At 39.5% G+C, this 25,939-nt stretch overlaps 1 protein-coding gene across 2 annotated transcripts; it reads right to left on the bottom strand.

The window, feature by feature from the left end:
- Positions 1–1,593: 1,593 nt before the first annotated feature.
- Positions 1,594–24,582, bottom strand: IL10RA (interleukin 10 receptor subunit alpha). 2 transcript variants are annotated; one of them, XM_074302234.1, is made up of 8 exons: positions 24,467–24,582; positions 17,007–17,432; positions 11,893–12,085; positions 10,045–10,223; positions 9,297–9,466; positions 8,304–8,457; positions 5,678–5,796; positions 1,594–3,351 (listed from the first exon to the last, which is right to left on the bottom strand). In XM_074302234.1, the coding sequence occupies exons 2-8, from the start codon at positions 17,308–17,310 to the stop codon at positions 2,428–2,430; spliced, it is 2,043 nt and encodes a 680-aa protein (XP_074158335.1). In that variant the 5' UTR covers positions 17,311–17,432; positions 24,467–24,582; the 3' UTR covers positions 1,594–2,427. The 2 variants fall into 2 exon arrangements, with proteins under 2 accessions (XP_074158335.1, XP_074158336.1); XM_074302235.1 differs by having other exon boundaries at positions 17,007–17,427; positions 24,467–24,570.
- Positions 24,583–25,939: the final 1,357 nt, after the last annotated feature.

Here is a 25,939-nt window from a genome sequence, read left to right as displayed (position 1 = left end):
TTTTCTTGATGATCTGAAAGATCCCCTCACTCCTAGCTGGAATTTTTCTGCCATTTCCTTATAACCTCATAGAGTTTTAAGGTTTGTCAAGTGATTCGCATATGCTATCCCATTTGATTCTCACAGTTCTCAAGACTGCCTGTGAGATGAAAATATGGGATAAGGTATCCCTTCACCCAGACTTGAATTTTCAGGTTGATTATATCTAAGTATAAAATATGGGCAGTGCAAGGGATAATGTTGTAAAAAATTATTCATGCATATGTACTGTCAAAAATGTTATAATCATAAAATTAATAAAAAAAAGAAAAAAGAAAGAAATTTCTTCTAACTCCTTTCCACTGATCCCTGAAATAGTGTGTGTGTGTGTGTGTGTGTGTGTGTGTGTGTGTGTGTGTATAGGAATGGATTTCAAGACCAGCAAGCCCTGGTATTATGGTCTGGGGCAGAACTGAACTCTTTAACCCCTTAGCGTGACCTGATCTCCAGGAATAACACCAGACATCATAGGAGTTCCCCTTTAGAGATTCTTAACCCTGAGTACAGGAAATTTTTAAGAAAATGTTTTGATAAATGTTTTAATTTTACTGTTTTTTTCATTAATCTCACATGTTTTATTTTATGCATTTAAAAACATTATTCTGAATGTTCACCTAACTGCCATATGTCTATGACATATACAAAATCTGTTAAGACGTAGAAAGAGCTATGTCTGATCCCTGGATGAAAGACACTGGCTTCCTCAGATCTGACTTTCTTCTGGTCTGGCAGCTTTCAGGTTACTGACAAATTGGTTCTGAAGAGTATAAAGGATTGTTTGGAACTCCTTTTTAGCCCAGGCTAAGATTAAACCAGAATTACCTGAGAGTGTCACCCAGTCGGTCAAGGCCAAATTTGGTACTGCCTTATGGTGTAAACATAATGTTTTGGTCTTGCTTTCTGCCCCTGCCTAAACAATTCCAGAAGCAGATGTCCAGGGCCAGAATTTTGATCCATTAAAGAAGACAATTCCCAAAGATGCTCCCATCAATCAATTCTGCTTCTCATTCCTTCTCTGCTTGGTTCTAGACTCTCATACTTTGAGCATCTGCATCATCAGCAACTTTATTTTATTTTTTGAGTAGGCAAACTAAGCAAGCTAAGATCTTTCCAAGGTCTATTTAAGACAACAGCCATTCAGTGATTTAAAGCTAGGTAAGAAATGATGCAAAAGATAACCCAGTTTGCCCTGGGATCTCAACCTGTTGAACCTGTTGCCATCTTCTAATGAGAAACTCAATTTTTCCACATTACTCAATTATGCAGGGGGTCCCCAAATGTTACTAAACTGCACCAATTAACTTTTGGAATACCCTGAATATATATCTTAGCTACTTGATAGTGTAAAATCATTGAGAATAGAGACTGTATCTTATCTAAACTTTATGTTTACCTAATATAGAACATAGTACCCTATACATGTTGTTTAATAAATGTTCAAAGTGAATGGGAATGAGAACTCTATAAATACTTATTAGTATTAAAAACAACAATAATAGCCGGTATTTACAAAATAATTTAAAATTTGCAAAATGCATTGCACACATTATCTTATTTCAAAATCATGTCAACTTTATGAGGTGAATACTACAGGCATTATTATTCCTTGTTTACACATGAGAAAATTGAGGATGATAGAATTTATATATCATGTTAGTCAACAGAGATAATAAGTAAGACCCAAGTTGATTCCCTCATTTCTCTAAGTTTCAATAGTTTGAAAGTATCAGGTAAAAAAAAAACAAAACAAAACAAAACAAAAAAACTGTTTAGGTTTTTCTTCAAGCCCTATTGGTCTTTTCCTCCCAGTTATAAGCACTGACTGTCCCTGAGATAAAAGATTAGCTTTAACTCTTTATACTATAGAAATTGTCCCTCTTCTCCCCAAGCTAAACATATGAAGCAATAATGCAGCGTGGTCCATATTCATTGTTATTCTTGCTTCTCCTCAGACCCAAGTTCAAGGTGACTTTGCTATAGAGGTTCCCAAACTCCTTGCTTTACATGACTTAGTAGTCATTTTTAAAGAGGGTTTTGATGGGAGAAGGAGCCATCTTTGCCTAACTCCCTCAGCCCTTGCTAGGTCGTCAAGATCCCTGGTTCTAACATGTGTCCTGACAGTAGAAACAGAGAGATGTCAGTTAATGTGTTACATTCTTGTCACCCTCCTAGACCATGCATAGGCAAGCATCTCCATCTGTCAGGGCTTATTATGGTCCAGGCTTCTTTAAGGCGGATGAGGTAGTTGCTGATTGTGCAGAAGACTGAACTTATATTAATGTTTGCTGCCCCCAGCATGGAACCCTTAGGCCCTTCCATTCTGGTCTAACATCAACTATAGTGTTTGAAGTTGAGTAAGACTTTCTTAGTTTTCCAGAGCAGCCCAGATCACTCATTGATGTGTAAACTAGAGATCAAAGGTAAAGTTATTGGGCCTGTATTCAAGATCCCTGAAGGAGTGGGAGCTAGAGGAAGGTCTGGTGTGTTGCTCCATTCACATGTTGTCAGATTGTCAGTGCTAACCAAACTCAGGAGGCTCAACTTCTCTGTTGCCTCAGTCCACTGGCCAGGTAAAGCGCCTGGGACCACAAGGCTCTGGCCCGGTGAGCTCTGCTTTAGATAGGCCTTGGTCTGTGCTAGTGGGGGCCAGTCTGACTCCACAACCCTGTGGGTGCTACATTTGTATCCTGGACTGTCTGTGGGGGAAGAGCCCTTTCCCAGACTGCTGGCCCCCTCCTGGCTTTCATCTGTGCCCTTGGACTGCTGAAGGTAGCCTTGGAAGACCACACTGACAGCAGCCTCTTCCTCAGACAGCTTGGGAGAGGGACTGTTGTCTTCCAGAATTGTGGAGACCCTCTTGTATTGGAGGCACTGAGAGGAGCCCAGTGGGGTTGCTGTGGAATTGTGGGGCGTGCCACAGCTGTCCTCCCGGTCCCTACTTCCTGGCTGCCGCCTGCACTTCTGCCCCGACTGTGAGCTCAGTGTATGCAAATAAATACCGCTGTCAGAACTGATGGTGCTGGTGCTGGTGCTGGTGCTGAGGCTGCCCGTTGGCTGTTGGGGCCCTTTTTCCCTCTGGGTTCCCCCTGCTGTGGGGTCGAGGCCTGGGAGGAGGAACTGAGCATCCTCACTCTGCAGTGACTGTTTGGTGCTGCTGAAGCCACTGTCGGTGCTGCTGTGGAGTTCGGAGTTCTTCAGGTCCGGGGATACCTTGGGGAAGGCTGCTTCATCGAGGGGATGGATGACATCCTGCTTCATTTTGAAATGCTCCTTGCTCAGGATGCCAGAATATTTTTGGTTGGCAAGGGAAGCCTAGGGAGGAATAGGACAGTGAAGGATTAGGAGGAAGTCAAACAATAAGGAAAAGTTTTGTTTCAGTCCATCTACAAGGCAGCTAACCTTCCCACAACTTGTATGTAGAAATGTGATGAAGTTCTGGATAACTAGGTGGGGTTGGTAGAGAAATCCTGAAGTACTGATAAGATTACTCCCTGAGGAAGGGCAGGGGAAGGACATTTATGGGGAACTGTTCTATATTATATATAGTCCTACCTCCGTGGAGGTCTTGGGTAACCCCACCTTATTGGGTCCAATCAAAAAGCCAAGTAATGTCCGACCCTGGAGGTTAAATTTCTCCTATAAATCTGTCCATGGCCCATGCCATCTTTGCTCAATTCCTTTTGGGTTAGCCTATCACAATGGTCTTCCATGTTGTGTCTTTCTCCTTTCCCCTTCCCCATGCTTCATGATATATTTCTCTTTGCTATATAATATACAATATAATATAAACTAACTTTTTTGGGGTACTAAATCTTTTTTTAGGAATTACCCTGCCAGTCAATGGTATATATGCCTCAGGGCATATTCCCTTGAGTTGCACTAAGGAACTTGCCTTTTCCATTGTTAACTATATGCTTTCCCAAATCTATTTCACATTTACCACTCTTCATTTTGTCTGTAACCTCTTCTCATAAACGTAGTTTTTGCTAAAGAGAAAAGTCATTGTGAATTCATGACATGACCCAACATTTGGTGCCTATATCAATCTCAGAAAGTGAGCTGTATTTGGCCTACTGAAGAACAACTTTAGCCCATTTTAATTTTTCTAACCAATATTGAAGAAAGAATGCAGATTCTGGAGTCAGGAAACCCAGGCTGGCATTTTAGTACCAAAACTTTGTAGTTGAGAAATTTTGGCCAAATCATTTAGTGTCTCCAGATCTCTGCTTCCTCATCTGAAAAGTGAAGGGGTGAAACTCAATGATCTCTAAGATTTCTTTCAATATGAAATTCTTTGAAAGGGTTTAGAAAGAAGACATCATTCTACAGTATAACAAGAGACAGTTATGTTAGATCCAGGAAAGAGCTTTTCTAAGCTAAATGTATTTTGAACATGGCTATCCAGGATGACAGACTTAGCAGGAACTTTAGTGGAAAAACTAAGATTTGAACCTGGGTCTCTGGATTCTAAGTCCCTTCCCCTTTCCTCCCATATCCTGCTGCCCTACTGGTAATTCACTAAGGTCTATCATCAAGTACTACTGCAGGGAATTAAATCTGCCTTCACTCAGGTTAAAGAAGCTCTGGCAGTCTGGGGTACACAAAGTTCACTATCTCATTTCCTTCTTCTTGTTCAGAGAAAATTAGTTTTTCTTTCTAAATAATTTTTAGTCTCTCCTTTTCATCTCCTGGCCAGAGTAGAGACCTGCTTTTCTTCCTGACAACCTCACATCATCTCATGAAGTCTCTCCTACTTTCTAGACTATGGAATTTCTCCTGCCTGCTCTTAGGAAGCACCATGTAGTCTCAATGGTTTTTTAACTTTCCAAAATCCATCAGTCTCTTGGGAGACAACATATATAGCTGGATAAACTTAGTGAAGAATGAATTCCTAGGGAATAAGGATTATTTCATCCTTTGTAATAGTATCCCCAATGTCTGGCACATAGTAGGCATTTAATAAATATTTGTTGATTGATTGATTGATTGATTGAGAGTTGATCTTGAAGTAAGGAATACCTGAATTCCAGTGGGGTTTCAATATAAATTAGTTATGACCTTGGATAGTTTTCTAAGGCAATAAATTGTGGGACAGTTAGTGACTTGCATTAGCAGAGCTATCAGAAGTTCCCAAACTACTGGCATTATAAATCTGGATAAAAATGAACTGCCCCACTCAAATCTCCTCCACTTCCCCCCCCCCAAAAAAAAATCCCAAAGTCAGTTATTCCAGTGGAACACATTAATGAGGGAGTCGGAGTAGCCATTGTTTGATGTTAATCAAGGCATAGAAAGGAGTCAGGGTTCCTGACACAGATGTTGCTTAAATCTCAAAAGCTTAATTTCAACAAAAATACAATTCAAAACATAATCTCAGCATCTTCTTAGTACTTTGGGATATGATGAAATTTTTAATGATATTTAGTAAACCTCTGACTTCCTAATGATTCTTCCTCATTTCTTCTCCTCTAACCCTTGCCTTCTGTGGAAACAGAAAGACTGTTTTCTAAATCTCTTAAAGTCCTAGAGACTTTATAAAACTTTGAATTCTTCCAAGTTTGTTGGCAGTTCTGGAATGGGCAGGGAAGGTGGCCAATAAAATCACTCTTCCCAGGGGCAAAATTTCAGCAGACCTTACCAGAACTTCAGGCGGCTTCTTGGGTTTTCTTATGTAGACTCGAATACTCAGATAGGTAACACCAAGGCAGACCATCAGAAGTGAGGCAAAGATGATACTGGTGGTAGTCACTATGAGATCTAAAGCAAGGACCAGGAGGGTTATAAACTACTGGCAGTTCAGGGCTTTGTGGGGCAACTATCACACAGTACTGATTCCATGCCATGGTACTTTCTTCTTCCATGGCCCCTCTCCTCCAATGCCACCTTTAAAGTTATATTTTCCAAGAAATCTTTCCAGCTTATTCCATCCAGATTTTTATCACTATATTACTGTGCTTTCCTGTAGCGCTTTATCTTACTACATCACTGTAATTGATCTGTGCTTTTAGAACTATGTCTCCTAATTCATTTTACAGATGAGGAACTGAGGCAAACAGCATTAAGTAACTTGTCCAGGGTCACATAGATAGGAGGTGTCTGAGACCACATTTGAACTCAGGAAGATGAGTCTTTCTGATTCCAGACCTGGAACTCTATCCACTGTGCCACTTAGTAGCATCAAGTAGGTGAAGGCATTTGTACTGATATTTGAAGAAAACATATGGATTAAGGAAGAAATGGGGAATGTATTTTAGACATGGACTAGAGAGAAAAGGGAATCTATGATGGAAGGTGGAATAGAAACTTGCAAGAAAAGCAAAATGTTCTCCTGGCTGCACCAGAGAGTATGTGAAGGGAAATCATGTATAATGAGCTAGAAAACACAGCTCTAGGCCAGATGGTGAAGGGAATGCTCAGAGCAGGGCATGTGAGTAGGCTAACATCACAGAGAAATTAAGTGGCAGCACTGGGATTCAATCTGAGATCTCCCAACTCCCAATCTGAGGCCCTTATACTATACCAGGTTATCTATTATGGGATAAAGGGCTGCTCTTTTCTGTTGTTTAGGACAGCTTGATGGTGCTACAGAGCATACAGCACCAAGTCTGGAGTCTAGAAAGCTCATTTTTTTGTGACTGCAAATCTTCCCTAAGTTACTTTTTTGGATATTTATTTATTCAGTTTTTTACAAAAATTTTATGCATAGGTAATTTTTCAGCATCGACAATTGCTGGACCTTTTGTTCCAACTTTCCCCCTCCTTCCCCCCCCTCTTCTCCCAGATGGCAGGTTGACCAATACATGTTAAATATGTTAAAGTATAAGTTAAATACAATATATGTATCCATGTCCATACAGTTATTTTGCTTTACAAAAAGAATCAGACTTTGAAATAGTGTACAATTAGCCTGTGAAGGAAATAAAAAATGCAGGCAGACAAAAATAGAGGGATTAGAATTCTATGTAGTGGTTCATAGTCATCTGCCAGCGTTCTTTCGCTGGGTCTAGCTGGTTCAGTTCATTGCTGCTCTATTGGAACTGATTTGGTTCATCTCATTGTTGAAGATGGCCAGGTCATCATTGTTGAAGTATTTAATGATCTCCTGGTCCTGCTCATTTCACTCAACAGCAGTTCATGTAAGTCTCTCCAGGCCTTTCTGAAATCATCCTGTTGGTCATTTATTACAGAACAATAATATTCCATAATATTCATATACCACAACTTATTCAGCCATTCTCCAATTGATGGGCATCCACGTAGTTTCCAGTTTCTGGCCACTACAAAGAGGACTGCCACAAACATTCTTGCACATACAGGTCCCTTTCCTTTCTTTAAGATTTCTTTGGGATATAAGCCCATTAGAAACACTGCTGGATCAAAGGATACATACAGTTTGATAACTTTTTGAGCATAATTCCAAATCATTCTCCAGAATGGCTGGATCTGTTCACAGTTCTACCAATAATGTATCAGTGTCCCAATTTTCCCACATCCCCTCCAACATTCTGCATTATCTTTCCCTGTCATTCTAGCTAATGTGACAGGTGTGTAGTGGTATCTCAGAGTTGTCTTAATTTGCATTTCTCTGATTAATAATGACTTGGAGCATCTTTTCATATGGCTAGAAATAGTTTCAATTTCTTCATCTGAGAATTGTCTGTTCATATCCTTTGACCATTTATCAATTGGAGAATGGCTTGATTTCTTATAAATTAGAGTCAATTCTCTATATATTTTGGAAATGAGGCCTTTATCAGAACTTTTGACTATAAAAATGTTTTCCCAGTTTATTACTTCCCTTCTAATCTTGTCTGCATTAGTTTTGTTTGGTCAAAAACTTTTCAGTTTGATATAATTAATTTTTTCTATTTTGTGATCAATAATGACCTCTAGTTCTTCTTTGGTCATAAATTCTTTCCTCTTCCACAGGTCTGAGAGGTAAACTATCCTATGCTCTTCTAACTTATTTACCCTAAGTCACTTATTAGCTGTGTGACCCCAACAAGTCACCTTGTTTGCCTCAGTTTCCTCACTTGTAAAATAAACTGAAGTTTAAATGCAAATTAGTAACTTGCATTAGACCTCAAAGGAAATAGGAAATTTATTAAACAAGGGAGTGACATGGAGGAACTCCTGCTTCCGATATCACCTTGTGACTTAAGTGGAAGATAGATTGGAGAAGGGAGAACCTCATATTTCTTCTACCCACTTCTTCCCCAGCATGTTCCCCACACTCCTGAGTATGACATCTGACCTGCACTTACATGTCTTAGTTATAGTGATGCACTTCTTCTCTGACCATAATCCTTTATTAGTCTGGGATTTGACGATAGGTTTCACCTTGATGCAGAACATTCCTCCTTCTGGGAATGACTTGTTAAATTCTTCCTTCTCTATAAGCTGGTTTATTTCAAAGGTCTAAAAGAAGAATCTAAAGGTTAGCTATGAGGTCTGGGGACAAATTTTTGTTCCAGGCTGTCTTTCAACTTATCAATAAAGCCATGTGCTTCTGTAATTATTATAACTTTTGGGAATATGGAATAGTGAGACAGATGAATGCAGGTGTCGTAGGTTTGGGGTTCATTTTCTGGCACTACTTTTCTGTGACATTGGGCTAGACTAAACAACTTCCAAGATCCTTCCTGTTCTAAATCTCTGTTGGATGTTGAGTATTATGGGCCAGAACTTGAAACAAGGTGTTAAGTTAGTGGAATTGATAGAGACAATGGTTGTTTAGCAGGGTGCTTAACAGTTCTCTACTTCAGTACATGTACTTAGTACTTACTATAGTTCTACAAGATTCACACCTTTAAGACAGCATATATAAGCTAGGAGCCTCAACCAGGATTCCATCTGGGAGATTCAAAAGCCAGAGCTCAAGCTATCAGGACCAAGACTACAGAAGGCCTCTAAGAAAGCTATAAGATTTATAAGCTATAAGAGAGAGTAAGATTTAAGGACTAGTTCAGAAGGTCAGGCTTCTGGTGCCCGTGGGTTCCAGCCACTGCTGACCCCTTTCTGCAATGACTCTGACTTGCCTCCCTGCCCCACACTATGGCAAATAAAAAAAAGCACAAGTGGGCAGGGACCAGTTCCCTACCTCCAACTGGTCCCTCACCCCCCACTTCTAGGCCACTGGACAAATGATCTTTTCGCTACTTCCACAATGAGTTTTTTAAAGACAGGGTTCAATGATTACTGGCTATAGCCATCCCTCAGGAATACCATCCCTACCCCTTTTCTTTGGGTCCCCTTACCTTGTTATTTTCTAATATCCTGGTGATGGAAAGATTATATGCCCGGAAGTGTTTGAAGAGATTTTCATAAGAAATATTTTCAGTGGATCTTGGGGGCTTTGCATGAATGATTTTCCCCAGGATAGTGCTGCCACTGGACCATAACTCCAGATCACCTATCTTAAGAATTACTGGAAGCAAGAGGAAGAATCATGGCATCATTAGGCTAGAAAGGTCCTTAAAAGTTAACCCTATTTCCCCCAGTTTCCTCATCTGTAAAATAAATTGAAAATGGCAAACCATTCTAGTATTTTTGCCAAGAAAATCCCAAATAGGGTCATGAAGAGTTGGAAAGACTGAACAACAGCCTCATCACTACCCACAGTATCTTGAGCATAATGAAAGCTAATAGATCCTTAAGTTCCTAGCCAGCACTGAAATTCTAATTAGATATTGTGCTTGTTGAAGGAATGAATGAATTCCACTGCTAGGCTATTTATTCTCTCTGTGTCATGCTACTTCATTGGCTTAAAATTTTTTTCTTTATCTCCTCATAACCTTTTTTTTCTGGAATAACGAATATCCATTCCTCTCTCAAATCTGAATTATTTTGGCATGATTTTCTCTTAAAGACTGCTTTCTAAGACCATCCCACCCCTCTGGTCTACTTGGAGGGGGATTTGAGAAAGGTTTGGGAGAGTGAAACAGAGAAGAGCTCAAATTTGGGCTCTTGGTAGGAATATATTTAGGCCAAGGGTAAGAAAAGTACCATCATCTTTAGAGAACCGAGTAGTGGTTCTGGTCCAGTTAGACTTTTGATCGCCAGCAATAGCCCTTACTTGGGCATAGTAGCTCTTGTCATCAAGGTCCAGGGTTGGCAGAGTCAAATCACAGAAGACATATGGTGTCCTGGTGCAGTTGGGAACAGGATACCAGGAGTTCCCATATCTGGGAAGGAAATATTAAAGGGTTTTCAAGAAGAAGCATGGATTTGGAACTGTGATTCATCTAGGAAATAAGGAACCATAGGAGAAACCTAGTATGAATTAAGTATCCTACTCACAAAGTAGTAGCCCCTTTGAATTCTTCCTTCCTTCTAGGGTTCTCCATTGGTCTATGGGGTTCCCTCTATGTTTCTCTCCTAGCCTTTCTGATTCTCAAACCCTTCTCTTCTCCCCTGCGCTATGACAGATTCCACAGTCTGGTTCATCCCTGTGGAGAGAGGGATCTCCCTTAACCTGGGCTTCCTCCCTATAATGGAATTCCCTCCAGACTTGTCCCCTTCTTTCAGTCTGGGGCTCCCCATCCATAGTGTCTTGGGGTGACCAGTCAGTCAGTCAGCCAAGTCTTATCTGTCCAATTAAATTCAGTAAACTTTTATTTATCATTTATTATGTGCCAGGCATTGTGCGAAGGACTGGAGATACAAAAAGAAGCAAAAGACATTTTCCCTCTGCCCTCAAGAAGTTTACAATTTTATGATTATTATACCTCATGCTCTTCTTTCTCTCATAGGATTGCTTTCCCGCTCCAATGAGACAATCAAGTGATTGATTCATCAATAGACAAATATTTATTAAACACTTACTATGTGCCAGTCACTGAGCTTAGTTGAACTTAAGGGCCTTTATCAATGTGAGTCCTCATAATTATTACTTGTATGTCTATTGTGCAATCAGTGTTAACCATTTACTGTGTGCTCGTCTTAGACAATTTCACAGGTTTTTGATTTGACTCTTCAAGGATGCCATAAAGGCCATGGTAACAGAGGCCTAATTTAATGCTCCTTCAGCACAGCAACAGTGCTGGGCAACTGGTAGATTCAAGAGCTACTCTTCCAATGGTATCATGGAGAGAATTTCTATGACCCATGTTAAGATCCATCATAGGTTCACAAAGTTAAAACTGGAAGGGACTTTAGAGGCCATCTTGTCCAGTCAGTGGACTGGAGTTAGGAAAATCTGAGTTCAAATACAGCCTAAGACACTTACTAGTGATCCTGGGCAAGACACTAAAGTTCTTAGTTTCCACAACTGTAAAATGGGAAGAAAAACAGTACCTAACTCCCAGGACTGTTGCAAAGATCAAATGAGATAATATTTTAAAAGTATGCTTAATAAGTGCATTTTTTTTTACTTCCCCACTCCTCATTATAACATTCAGGAAACTAAGGCTTAGAGTGGTTAAGTGACTTGATTGATTGTCACAAAGCAATTAAAGGTCAGTATTTAGCAGCTAAGTCCTTTGACTGAACATGGAGTATCCTGATCTTTGGGCTACTTTGCTTCTCTACAAAATTCTTTCCTCACACCAGCTCTGGGAATTAAAACAAATAATATTACCTTCATATTCATAACAGAGAAACTGAGGCACAGAACAATCATTTGACCTGCCCAAAGTCATCTGACTAATAAACAGTAGAAGCAGAATTTAAACCAAGGATTCACTGCAAGTCCAGAGCTCTTTATACTCTGTGATACTATCCATTCTGTTCTCTTAGTCTCACTTAACAAAGTACATGTCCTATGTGTATGTTTGGGGATGTTAGGACAAGAGGAAATGGAATAGAGATCCAGATGATCCCATCACTCCAATTTTCAATCCATACATGTCTTACCTCATGTACTGCACTTCATACGAGAGGTTATCGGTTTGATTCTGGCCTGGTTCCCATCGGAGGATGTGGAAGAAAAGGATGGCTTCAAACCTGACATTTTTGGGACTAGGTAGCTGTATCTTATTGGGAGAGGAAGGGCCAGGCAGCTCAGGCACTGATGTGGTTGAGAGCATCTCCACAGAAGTAGTAGCACCTTTGGATCAGAAAGACAGAGAGATACAGACTGATGTTTCACAGACAAGGAGATGGTGACCCCTGATGAAGCAGGCCTGTGACCACTCAGGTAAATGTAGTCCTCCTACTGTGCACACACCTCTGCTGCTTAGTTCTGCTAGGATTATAATATGTTATAGCTAAAAGGAATTTTAGACATTATCTAGTCCAGCTCCCTCATTAACAGATGAGGGAATACTCAGGGCAGGGGAATGTGAGCTGGCTATTGTCACAAATGTAGTAATGCTATTGGGAATCAATCTGATGTCTTCCAACTCCCAATCCAGTGTTCTTACTGCACCAGGCTATTTCCTGTGGTACAAATGGATGGTTATTTTCTATTTTCATTGGGAACACACTGAGGCAAGTAGGTGGTGCCATGGATAGAGCCCTGGGCCTGGAGTCAGGAAGAGTTAAAACTGGGTCTTAGACTCTTTCTATCTGTGTGACACTGGGCAAATTACTTAAACCTTTTTGCCCCAGTTTCCTCATCAACCCACTTCAGTAACTTTGCCAAGAAAACCCCCAAGGTTTTAGAAACACTGTTTCTGGGCAATTTAGCCATTTTATTAATAAAGCCAGCAGATTATTAGTAAAAGGATGCTCATCTGGCCATCTCTCTTAAATCAAAAATAATTATGGTGGCAGGCTCATAATTTATATATCCTATGAAGCAATGAGGGGCTTCTAGTGACATTATGTCATCCTTGGACAGAGAAATTTTCTCTACCCAGACCACCACTCAAAACCCTAGGCTAACTAGACAAAAGGATCTGTTTCTACCAAGCTTGAGTAGAACACAATGGGTTTTCCCACCTTGGATTAAATTCCTTGTGAAGGTAGGTGGTGTCCGACCAAGATGAGGAGCATTAATACAATCACATTACCAGTAATCAAAATAATCTGAACTTTAAGTTAGAACATTGAAAGAAAGGAGAAATTCTGAATCTCCCTCAATAAAAAGTTGGACATGACTGAAAATGATTGAATAACAACTGGAGAAACTTAGTAAAAATTTCAGTTAGGTATTACAAACAACTTCCTCACTAGATTATGTGACAAGGGAGATGACTCTTTTCCCAGAGATTTCTGAAGAATGGGCCATAACGATTCTTCCTGAGAAGGTCTGGGAGCAAGAGTGTGGACAAAGTGATAACTCCAGATCTTTCTAAGCCTTTTTGGCTTGTGAGATGTTAAGCAATGTTAAAGAGGTCTCCTGAACGTGTTTTTTGGGAATTGCCATGTGTTCCAGAATGGACCCAGAGTATGCAGGAGGTCCTAAAGGGGCCCTTTAGGGACAAGGATGAAGCCCCTTCCATTCACCTGAAGATGACATAAATTGTTTGTATCCCAAATTGGAGGGTGGAGTGTTGGGGAGTCAAGACTGGTGCCCGTCAGTCTGCACTAGGCTGAGATACTGCTTATGTTTTGTAGACTATAATATCTTTGATGTCTAGCAGTTCCCAAGGGAAAAGAATGCTACTTTTGCAATCACCTTGGTCTTCCCCTTTGGGAGGGGTTTTGTCCTTTTCCTACCTTTACTGCACCTTTCCCTGTCCTATGCCGAGTCTCTTTAGGTGGAGATTTCTGGTACCTTCTCTTTCCTTTGCCTTGCTGTCATAAAAATGCCTATGTATTAGAAAATTCCTTTGAAATGATTCACTACAGGAAAGAAGATGTTGATGGGTCCTACATGTTTTAGAAATCATCTAATTCAGGGATTCTTAACCTTGGGAGTAAGAAGCTTAGAAATTTTTTTCAAAAAAATACATTTTAGTAGCTATTTTAAAATAAGTTTTCCTTTGTGATCTTGTGTATTTTATTTTGTGCATTTAAAGATATGTTTTCTAAGAAGAGGTCCAGATGCATCACCAAATTGCTACATGTGTCCATGGCACCAAATCTAGTCTAACTTCCTCCTTTTACAGATGAGTAAATTGAGGCCCAGGGGTCTTATGTAATTTCCCCAGGGATAACTAAGAGTCAGAGTTGGGTTTTGGAAATAAGACTTTTTATTTTTTCCCCTCACTACATACAAAAAATATACTTTTGATAGGTATTTCAATAAATTTAATTTCTTTTGAAACCCTACATATATTATTTTATGCATTTAAGTGTTATTCTAAGAAGGGATCCATGGGACTTCCTCAGAATTCCCAGAGGGTCCATAGCATAAACAAGATTAAGAATTCCTGGAACATACAATTACCAGTTCTGCTTAGATATCTCTTTTATCTCTAACATTTATTTATTTAAAAAAATCTTTATTAAATACTAGTATTATCGTTATATCTTACTATAACATTTTATGAAAATTAACTCTATTTTCAAGACATAAAAAAGCAATCCTTTATACATATTTTCAAATCTAATGTTTGACTTAACAGAAGACAATTGAGTTCTCTTCTCTGCTTCTGCACTCTATTGTAATATATTGATTTGATTGAAATATATTAAAAATTGTCTCATAAAGAAATATAGTTGGAAAAAGAAGGAATATTTTAATGGACAAATAATATATTAATATTATTATGAACAAAGTTTTGTATACTCAGGTCCTCTGAAACATTCTTGGGAGAACACAAGGGGAGAGCTAGGTAGCTAGGTGATGTCTGTTATTTATTTTTTTTAATTTTATTGATTCTTTTGAGTTTTTTGCATATTGTTTACTCTCTGTAGTGTGAAATGAAAAGTCAGATACTTAAAATTGTTACTCATTTCTAAAGAGATGGATATATTGTTTATATTTACTACTTCTACAAAGATAGGGATCCTGTTAGATTTTCTGTAACTCCAATGGTGGCTGGAGGAGATAAGCTAAAGAAAGAAAATTATCTTTTAGATCAAGTCTGGTCCATGTGAACTCAAAGCCTTGTGGGAAACTTGTCCATGGGTTATACTTCACCTTTATCATCATTCATAACTATAATACTTTCAAAGTCTTTAATTCTAAAATTCTCTTTGTTAATTTTAGTCTTTTTTCCCTCTAAAATTTTTTTCATACTGGACCTCTTCTTCTTTTCCCCTAGTCCCTTCTCTCTGTCTATTCCCTCAGATTTATTCTGTTTTCACTTTTTATCTTTTAAAATTTTGACTCTAAAATTAATATGTCACCATATACCTTCCTTTATTTTCCAATAACTATACTCTTGACTTTTGCCTGATCCCTTGAAAATTCTGAATCATCTCTTTCAAGGGACTTTTCTATTCTCCCTCTAATGTTGCTGAATGATAGTAGGGAACACCATAGAACTTTGCTGAATAAATCTACTACAAATTCAAATTATACAATATGAACCGAGTCCTCAATACTGAAAAGCAGTTCTTCCTTGATTCACTCTATATCTTATTCTTCTTAACAATTTTTGTTGAAAATCACTTAAATATAAGTGGTAAAATAGGAATTTTTAAAATCAAATTTTTTTGTATTGTATCTTTTAAAATATTATTAAAGCTTTTTATTTTCAAAACATATGCATAGATAATGTTCAACATTCACCCTTGCAAAACCTTGTGTTCCAAATTTTTCTCTCCCTTTCTCCCATTACTTCCCCTAGATGCAAGTAATCCAGTATATATTAAACATGCAATTCTTCTACACATATTTCCACGATTATCATGCTGCACAAGAAAAATCATATCAAAAAGGAAAAAAAAGTGCACCTCTGGTATTTATGATTTAATGTAGTATCATTCTCAGTCTCTTTTGAAAAAATATTTTTTTCTGTCTTTTTAGGTTTCAGTTTTAGTCTCTCTCTGACAAAGGGAAACTATTTTGTTTGCATCATCCCCTTTGACAAATTTCATTTCTCTTTCTTGATCACTTTGTCTTTCCCTTTAAATCTTTAGAAAAACTGAATCTGAATCTTTGAGTTCAGGGATCATAGTTATAACTTGAAGATACCTAAGAGGGCCTCCTCTCAGCCTAATCCCATTTATTCTGGAGATGAAGAAACCAATCTGCTCAAAGTCACACAGGAAGTCAGTATCATGACACAGGAAAATGTCATGACTATTGAAGTTTTCCCAAGAGAACTACTTAGGTCATGGGGTGGGGGCACTAGGGTATATCAAAATAGTTCAGGAAATTATGATCTGGGTAAGTAACTGAATTTGTTTGGTTGTTATGTTAAAAAGACCTGCCCTTCTTTGCTCACTAGAAACTGTTTATATTCTCTTTCCTTCTCTTCGGGATTTACTAGTTCACCTAGGAAAAACGCTTAGGAGCAAGGGGAATGGGTGTGTATTGAGGAAGGTACAATTGACTCATCAATCAGGGCCCAGTGATTCACTAAGGCAATCCTGTATGTATGTAAGAGGGTAAGAAAAGGATTATGAAGAGGTTGAGTCTTATTAGGGGTAAACTGGGGAAAGGAAGAGTCAGGCTCATCTTCGGGGAAGGCTTTGAAAAGGCAGGGCTAGATGGACAGGAGTAGGGGAGACAGAAATGGTTGGGAGTGAATAGAGAGGGGGAAATGAGGATCTAGTCAGTTACTGTTACAAGTCACAGTTACAGTTACTGAATTCAGTTTGTTTGTAATCATGCAAATTCCATGAAAAGCACACAAGCAAATCTGTTGAGACTTGCTAGCGTCCAAGCAGAGCTGTAGTCAGGCTGATGTGGGATGAGAGGACAAGAGGGCATTTTCCTCTACCTGCCGCCTCGAACCAACCTTAATCTGTCCCGGGTCCTTGAGGGATGAAGGATTCAGCGTCCCAATAGATTTCTCGAAGCTGCTCAGTGTTCTCTGGGTGAAAGCCAGGTTGGCCAACCTTCAGCCTCTGTGCAGAGAGTGCACTACAGCCTCCCACCCTTGGGGCTCTATGTTTTGGGGGCAGAGGGGTAGGAGAACCCTGTCCAAGGAGCTAGGGTGAAGGGCGGCGCGCTGGGACAGCCTTACCCGAGAGCTGGAGGATGGAGAGGAGGAGGAGGGAAGGCGTCCAGGCTACCATCCAAGGCAGCATCATTCTGGGGCTGACAGCATTGTCTGCCGAGCGCTCCCTTGGTGGGCTATCACTCCGCGGCCCGCAGCTTAAGCCTTTTCTTTTCCCGGCTCTGCCGAAACGGGGCACAAGTGGGCTGACGTCAGTCCCTGAGGGCGTGGCCTCTTCTGCTCTGTCTCTGCCTTTGCGAGTGGCCTGGCCCTTGGAGGCTTCCCTGGCTCCTCGCTCTTCGCTGCCAGCTGGACCCGATGCTCTTTTCATTCCTAGATGCTGAGTCAGTCCTGCGCGAGTTGGAGTGGAGTGAGGCGGGGAGTGGGGGTAATTCCGGGATCTTGGCTTTTTTATGGATATAATTTTATGCCTCCGAGATTCTCATGCCTATACTGAAGAATTTTTAAAAAATAAAATAAAAAAGAGGAAGAGGAGAAAAAAAAAAATTCCGCAGAGATCAACATCGAAAATATCTGACGTTGTATGCAATGTTCCATCCTGTGGACCACCCCCATCCCCCCCCCCCCCCAAAGGAAGAGGATGGAATGGGGGCAGGGCGGGTGTATGTGTGTTTTATTAGATTTTTTTTCTTTAGGGCTAAGCTTGTCTACACTTTCTCAGCATTAGTCAAACTCTAGGTTTCAGAAGACTAAATCCTCAAGCTTTTACTGATGGAGAGGTTGCTAAGGATCGGGGGTGGGGGGGAGGGAGCTAGGATTTGGTCAATGGGGACACGCAGATTTTTTCTGCAGAATAGACTGATTTGACTGATTTGAGGAGGAACTGAACCCAGAACCTAACCCTACCAAGTATCTCCCACTCCCATTTGTTTTCCCTTCAATGGAAAAAAAAAGTTATAGACAAATTTTGCTCATAATTTCATGAACTCCTTCTGCCCTTTCCTAAAGAAAAGGAAGAATTGGAGGGGCAGATAAACTTTCTTTTCAGTAATAGGGTGGGAGATTGTATTAATAATATAATATGATTTACATTTTATTGTTTATAATAATATAGTAGAGCTAAAAATAAAGGAATTTTAAGAACATTTCCCCCAATTATGTGTAAGACAATTTTAAACATTAAAAAAAAATGAGTTACAAATGCTCTTTCCCCTCAGCATAATACATGGAGAAGGCAAGCAGTTTGATATAGGTAACATATGCAATTATGCAGAACAGATTACCATATTAGTCATGTTGTGAAAGAAAACACATATTGTCTCTCCCCATGGGGTGGTGGTGGTGGAAACAACCCAAGAAAAATAAATAAAAAGTAAAACAAAAAGTATATAATATCAGTTCTTTTTTTTTTTTTTTTCTTTTTCTGAAGATAGCATTTTTCATTGTAAATCCTTTAGAATTGCCTTGGATCCCTATATTGCTGAGAATAGTTAAGTCATTCACAGTTGATAATTGTACATTACTGTCATTGTGCACAACGTTCTGGTTCTTTTTGCTTCACTTTGGATAGATTTATGTCTTTCCAGGTTTTTCCTGAAGCATCCTTCTCAGTCATTTCTTACAGCACAATAGTATCATTATTCAGGATCATATAAGGATCATATAGCACAATGTGTTCAGCCATTCCCAGTTGATGAACATCCCCTCAATTTCCAATTCTTTGCCACCAAAAAAAAAAAAAAAAAAAGAACCACTAGGAATTTTTTTACACACACACACACACACACACACACACACACACACACACACACACACACGTTTTTTTTCTTCCCCCCTCCAAGAACAATGTTTTTATAGATGTTTCTATATCAAATACTTATAATTTCCAAGCTATGTGAAAAGAAAATCTTTCAAAATAAAGATTTGCCTGAGCACATCAAAATTACATGAAAATAGGGGAAATATATCTCATTCCTTATTGACCTGTCTACTACTGAAGTTGCAGCAAGGATATTTCAGTAAGCCTATAGAAGATGAGCTTACATACTAATACTTTTATTATTTGTTATTTATTATCTATTTATTACTATTTATTATCATTCCAAAAGTTTATTTTATCCACCTGTGCAACAATTTATAGGACACTGAATATGAATTTTAAAAATAGCAGATTATTCCATTTCTGATTGTTATTATCTATGTTACTTTGGACAAGCCACTTAAACCTCCTGGGCCTCAGTTTCCATATCTGTAAAATGAAGGGGTTGGTCAAGATGGACTGTGGAAGTCATTTCCACCTGTAAGCCTAAAATTTTATGATTTTAGACAAATCACTTTCCCTTTATAGAGCTTTCATTTCCTCACCAGAAAAATGAAGGGATTTGGACAAGATAGATCTTTTCAGATAGGAGTGAGCCTTTGGTCAGCCTTTGATGTAGCCAGGTCTAGTGAGCTAAGGATCTGGGATGTCCTGGGAAATCCCCCTCTGAGTAGACCAAATAGCACATCCTCTGTTAGCTAGCATGTGGAAAGTCCAGGACCACTCCTGAGATCTGATCAGAAGGGAAATGAAAACTTGAGGAATCAAAGGTTAGAGGTTTTGTTGACATCTAACCCAAATATTGCTTCTTTTAAATTATTTATTTACGTTGTTCTAAGAAAGGTCTTTTCTAATTCTAACATGTTTGTGATTGTAGGAATGCCATCCAGTAGTCTGTCCCTGACCTATTTCCTCTGAGGCACATATATTGATACATGTATGTTGTGGTGGATGAGTGTGATTTGGTATGTCTGTGAAACCTAGCCTTTCAGTGATCCTACCCAAATCTAGGAAATAGCTCAGTGGCTAAAAGACAGGTTCTGGATTGAAAGGATAAGGTCAGAGCCAAGGATGAGTAGAGAGGCAAACTGACATTCATATAGTGTTTCAAGGTTTTACAGAGTACAATGTGTATATAAACTTTCAATTAACATTGGCACTAACCCTATAAAATAGGTATAACAAGGTATTAGCCTCTTCATTTTATGGATAAAGGAACTGATTGGCTACCAAAGTCCCAAGTCTTCTTGAGACCTCAGTTGGCAAATTTCTGTTAGGATATCCATACCCAGACCACCCCTCTCTTTTTACTCCTTTCTTTTTCTATTGGGAGACACTCTGTTTTCTAGAGTTAAGGCCCTGAACTTGGCATAACAACAGTCCTTTTTGGCTCACTTCCTGGATTATCTCAGAAACAGCAAAATCTCAGAATTGTTTTATACCAGCATCAGGTGGTCTTTGAGCTTAGACAAACACCAACAGTATCTATGTTCGGGTCCTGAAGCCCTTCTATGAATCAAACTTTTCTCATTGTTGCTGTTACTTTTTTATTGGCAGGGCTACAACTCACTGTTAACATTGGTCTTAAGTATTGAGATTTGTCTACAATGGGGTGGGTCTCCTACTAGACGCTTAGAATACATGTATCTAGTTTCTCTTCTCCAGTGGAATAAAGAAAATTATTAAGTAAATAACCACTGTTAGTTCTTTGGTTTCTTTTATTTTTAGAGTAAGTGTGATTTTGTTAATCTGTATTAGTTCTCTCTCTCTCTCTCTCTTTTTTTTTTTTTTAAAGTTAACCACAGTTGCAGAGCTGCTGTTGGTTGGGTTGGTCATTTGGTTAGGGTTGATAGTTCTCATGATGTTAAATTGCCTCTCACTTTGGGGGCTGGAAGGCTTTCAGATGAGTTCTAGTCTCTGGGAATTCATTCAGTCTCTGATCAACATCTTAGTAACCCCAGTGAGTGTCAGGGGAGGAGGGGAAAAGGGTTGGAATGGACAGGAAGCTGATGTAAAAATGTGGCAATTGGTAAGGTTGTTTCTGTTCATGGGCCAACTAATTGGGGAAGTTCCAGCTCCTTGTGATTGCTGTGTCATAGCTACAAATAAAACTCATAGAGAGAGAACCAAAGATTGGGGGTAAGAAAAGAGATAAAGGAAGAAACTGAATCTTTAGCAACTTTCTGGCTAATTGGATTCATTTATGAAGGATAAATCCTCTCTTCTCTCTTCTAACTCTAGCATCTTAGGCAGGTTGTAAGGCAGGAACCAGGAGCTTAGGAGACAGCTACTTATACTCTTCCTGAAAAGTGGACACAGTGCTGGCGATTTCACCATCTTCAAGACTATCTGGGAGATATGAATCCATCCAGACTTGATTTTTAAGGATGATTATCTGAGTATAATACATCAAGAGATTGTCCAATTACCACTTACTGGTTTCCTCAGGTCAAAAGTTAAGGGAATAGGAAGAAATAAGCATTGTTTTAATACTTTCTATGTGCCAAGTGTTCTGCTACGTACATGTAGATTTACAAATATTATCTTATTTGATTTTCACAACAACCTTGGGAGGTAGGTGCTATTATTATCCCCATTCTACAACTGAGAAAATGGAGGCAGACAGAGGATAAATGACTTGGCAAGGGTTCCATAGTTAGTAAGTATCTTAGACTGGACCTCATATAATTCAGATCTTCCTGACTTCAGACCTAGAGTTTTGTTCACTGAATCATCAACTACCTCTGTCTGTCTCTGACTAAGGCTTATTTTAAGTAGAGAAAACACTTATCCATATTCTCATTGGCTCCGACATTTTGGATTGGATAGATCTTGGAGATCTGGTATAGGCAGATTTGGAATTTTCAGGAAATTTGGGTCTGTGTAGTGAGTGGGTGAGTCATAGTTCTTGCCCTGTGGTGCCCAGGTCTGCTATGGGTATAAGCCCATTGTACTTCTTAGATGGGTAAGACTCCAGTGAAGCCCAAGGGAGGAGAAGAGGGAGCCCTGATTGGTGGGGAAGCTACTGCTTTCCTCAAATTTGAAGTAGTGGTCTTATGGCCAAGAGCCCTCTGAAATTTTCTTGGAGCACTCTCTCTCATGCACAGTCCATGTGTTCCAAACTGCCCTTCTTTCATTAGTCATACTACCTGATTCTATCAGTTGCTCTCCTCATCTTTATCGGAAGACTGTTACCTGTGCCCCACCCCAATTTCATCTCTCCTATCCCCTTCTTCATCTATCTTAGATGGGAAGCCAGCCAACGGCAGAGGCTGTACCTGTTTCTGCATGTTTTGGAGCCCAATACCCCACCCAGAGAGACAATTTTTGAAAAAGTTGTTCTAATCATGAGGACAGAGTGTCATTAACTGTAAGGTGTGACCTAGCAGACATCTTCCAGTGGTTTTGGGAAGAGAGATTAAGATAAGAGGTACTCTAGGATGACTGGTTAATTTCAACCACTTTCAAGAGGCACCTATTTTCCTGGCCAAAAGACTTCTTTTCTATTCCTTGAGCCAAGTAGCCGTGGCTGGTTACAATGAAGCCTAGCCAGCTACCTCTAGTCTTTTCCTAGTCTCATCATGGAACACGCTTGACTACTCTCTTCTAGCACTGTGTAGTACTGACTGGCTGGACTTTCTGGAATCCCTGACCTGGGGAAAAAAAGAATAAAAAACCAGGGGTCATCATATCCATTCCCCTAATTTTAGGATAAAACTCTTTCCAAGCTTTATTAAAGAATCATTTCTCTTTTAGTGGAATTGGAGAAGAAATATAAGAAATTATAACTAGAAATTAGTTGAGGAAGTTGAAGGAGGATGAAAATGGTTGAGGGAGGAGGGACGCTTCTCAAGTGTACTGAAATGTCTTAAAATTTAGAAGAAAATGAAAGTTAGAGAGATCAAGGACTCATTCAGAAATTGATAACTTCACACTCCCTCAACTTGTTCATAAAGTTGTGGCTTCCTGATCTTTTGGAGAAAACACCTATCTAATTGTCCCTTCACAATTTCTGTGAAACTCATTGAGTGTCTCAGTTAACCTTTGGATGATCCTCTCAAGAGCCAGTCCACTTTAGAACTTTTGGAAACAGAGTTTTCTTCCTCTACAACTTCTCCTGATCATTTGAAGCTGTTGCTCATAGCTGGAATAGTGGAAAGAGTCTTGAATTTGAAATGGAAAGCAAGGGGTTCTGATCCCAGCGATGTCACCTATGTGAGCATGTAAGTCACTTTATGCCACTTGGTTTCAATTTATTAAGTGCTTACTCTTCTTACCTGTGAAATGAGTGGTTAGATCAGGGGTTCTTATTTTATAACATGGACTTCCTTTGGCAGTCTGAAGTCTATGGATGCTTTCTCAGAACAATTGTTTTAAATGCATAAAATAATAAAAAACCCCACAAAACTACAAAAGAAATCAAATTAGTAGTGTGTTTCCATCAAAGTTCCTAGACTCCCTAAAAATTATTCATGGATCCTTTGGGAGGTTTGTGAACCACAGACTAGGGAAATTCCTAGTTTAGATGATATATAAAGTCTGTTTTAGTTCTAAAATTTACTGATCCTGAGTTGGTGGATATAGGGGTTCCCTCTTACTTATCCTCAGCTCTTACCTTGTCTCTTAAAATAAGCCATAGTAACAGGAACCATATTCTCAGTCAATTTAATAAATAGTGTAAAAAAACAATTTTTTGTTATAAGTCAATTCAACAGATTTATTTAATGCCTACTGTGTATAGAACATTTTATTAAAAGCTGGAAATGAGGAGGTTTCTGGGAAGATAGAGGAGTGGGTTAGAAAAGGTACTTCAGATTTTCTTCAAACAAAATGAAATTACACCTCCGGAAGAATGTAGATCAGGAAAAATTAAATAAAACTATACTACAGGTGTTCTCCTGGGACAACCCAAGAAGACCCTAGAAGAAAGACTTAGGAGGAAGGTACAACTTGTTTGAAATATAAGCAATTTAAAAGTTTAGTAGGCAAGGTCTGCTGCAAGCAGGGAGCCTTGGTGCTAGTTGGTTTCAGAGGTTAGCCCCAACCAGAACCATAGGAATTTTCACTTCCTGGATAATAAGGAGAGTTTGTGGTTTTAGTCCAGGGAGATTGAGGCAACCTCTGTTGATAAGGAATGCCAGGCCCAGCTGTGCTACTGAGATACCACCCTGGGGGAGAAAGAACCAGCCTACGCCCAATGAAGACAGAAGCTGTTGTCTTCGGGTGCTCATAGGAGGGTGGAGCTCTTGATTTTAGGTTCCAGGCCAGAGGGGAGAACTGAAATGAAGTCAGAGGCATCATCCCTCCACCCCTTCCTCCGCAGAACTAGAGGTGATTCCATAAATAATTTCTCATTTTGAAAAAATGAGCAGGCAAAGAAGAAAGAACCCAACCATAGAAAGGTACTATAAGAATATGGAAGACAGGCATTCATCTTCAGAGGAGGATACTGAAATATATAAAAAGCTTCTTCTACCCCAAAGAGTAACATTAAATGGTTACTTGTCCTAAAAGTACTTATAAAAGAACTCAAAAAAGATTTAAATAAAATGAGAGAGATGGAGGAAAAACTTTTTAAAAATTCAAGAAAAACAAGATTATTTAAAAAAGGTCAACCAATTAGAAAAAGAAATCCAGAATGTTAAAGAAGAAAATGATTCTTTGAAAAGGGGGAAGCCTGTGATAACCGTGTTAGCATCCTGAATACCTTAGAATCAACTGGAGTCAGGATAAACAAAAGTCCTTGGTCTTTATTCTTGGTCTTCAGCAGTAGAAGTCAAGGGGATGGACGAAGGATCTCCGCAACTTCATCTCTTCCTCTCCCACCCAGAAGTGACACTGGCTAGTCTTATTCCATCCCCTAGTCCCTCCTACAATTCTCTGTATACACCAAATGATTGGGTCAGCACAGGATAGTGGGAAGGGCCATTTTCTAAGCATGTTCTTTTAGAGTATTGTCCAATCAGTAATTAGCGTTAAGTACTTGATTGTCCAACCTGAGTGCATTAACTCAAGAGTTTCAGCCCTTTACATCTCCTGCTTTCTTTTGTTTTAGGACACAGGTGGTCATGCCATCCCTGACTTCTCAGGAAAGGAAGTGAAAACACCGAAATGGAGGTGATCATGCCCCCCCCCCCCAACTTCTCAGGAGGGGAGGTGAAAGCACAAAAAGGAGATGATTATGTCCTCCCTGACATCTCAGGAAGGGAGATGAAAAACACCAAAGAGAAGTGAGGATGGCTGGCAGATCTCTTGGCTGAAGGGTCTTATTAAAAACAGGTATGCACAAACCCATCAGCATGGGAGGTATTACATAAGCACATAGCAATAATGTACAAGCTATTAGTGGTGACTCTCCCCACAGCCAGTGCAGGCTCAATGTGGTGTAACAAACATGAATTCTACATGCAAGTAGTGATATAACAAACAATATAAATCTACATGGTCTTGTGAAAGATTTCCAGAAGTCCTAGGAGGGTATGTAAATAACAATCACACACATGCCTTCTTCAGCAGCCAAGAGATAGTCCAAAACCAATCTATTGTCCACTGCTTCACAATGCAAAATTTTGAAGTCCTGCAATAATCTTTTTATGTGTTAGGGAATCCAATGATTCCTACAGATTTTGAAGTCCTGTAACAGTTTTATCATTTCTCAGAAAATCCAATGATTCCTGAGGGTTTTCAAGTCCTACAACAATCTTATCATGTCTCAGAGAATCCAATGATTCCTGAGTGTTTTGAAATCCTACAATAACCTTATCATGTCTCAGGGATTTCAATGATTCCTGAGGATCTTGAAGTCCAACAATTTTTTATGTCCATGAGTCAAATGCCATAACTGCCAGGCTCTTTCAGTGGTGGGCACAGTCAGCAATGGAATCACCCAATGTTTCTTGGGTCTTCTCCTTCATTTCCAGGGTCGGCTCCATCTCCCTCCAATGGACAAAGCGAATATGGCTCGTTGGTACCCATCTGATTCCTTCTCCATCTGTAGAGATACAAGCAAACCCTCTCCCCCAACCAATTAACCTATATGGTCCCTTCCATTTACCACTTTCTGGGTCTCTCCTGGCAATTATCTAAGATAGTGGAGCTGCTCACACTGGACACTGCCCTTCCAGTGGGTTATAAAACCTGTCTGCTGGAGCCAATGCATCTTTGTCAAAAATCAAGGAGT

This window comes from Sminthopsis crassicaudata, chromosome 3 (assembly GCF_048593235.1).
Source record: "Sminthopsis crassicaudata isolate SCR6 chromosome 3, ASM4859323v1, whole genome shotgun sequence".
NCBI lineage: Eukaryota > Metazoa > Chordata > Mammalia > Dasyuromorphia > Dasyuridae > Sminthopsis > Sminthopsis crassicaudata.
The sequence above is the reverse complement of the archived record's forward strand: the minus strand, read 5'-3'. Positions and strand labels throughout refer to the sequence as shown.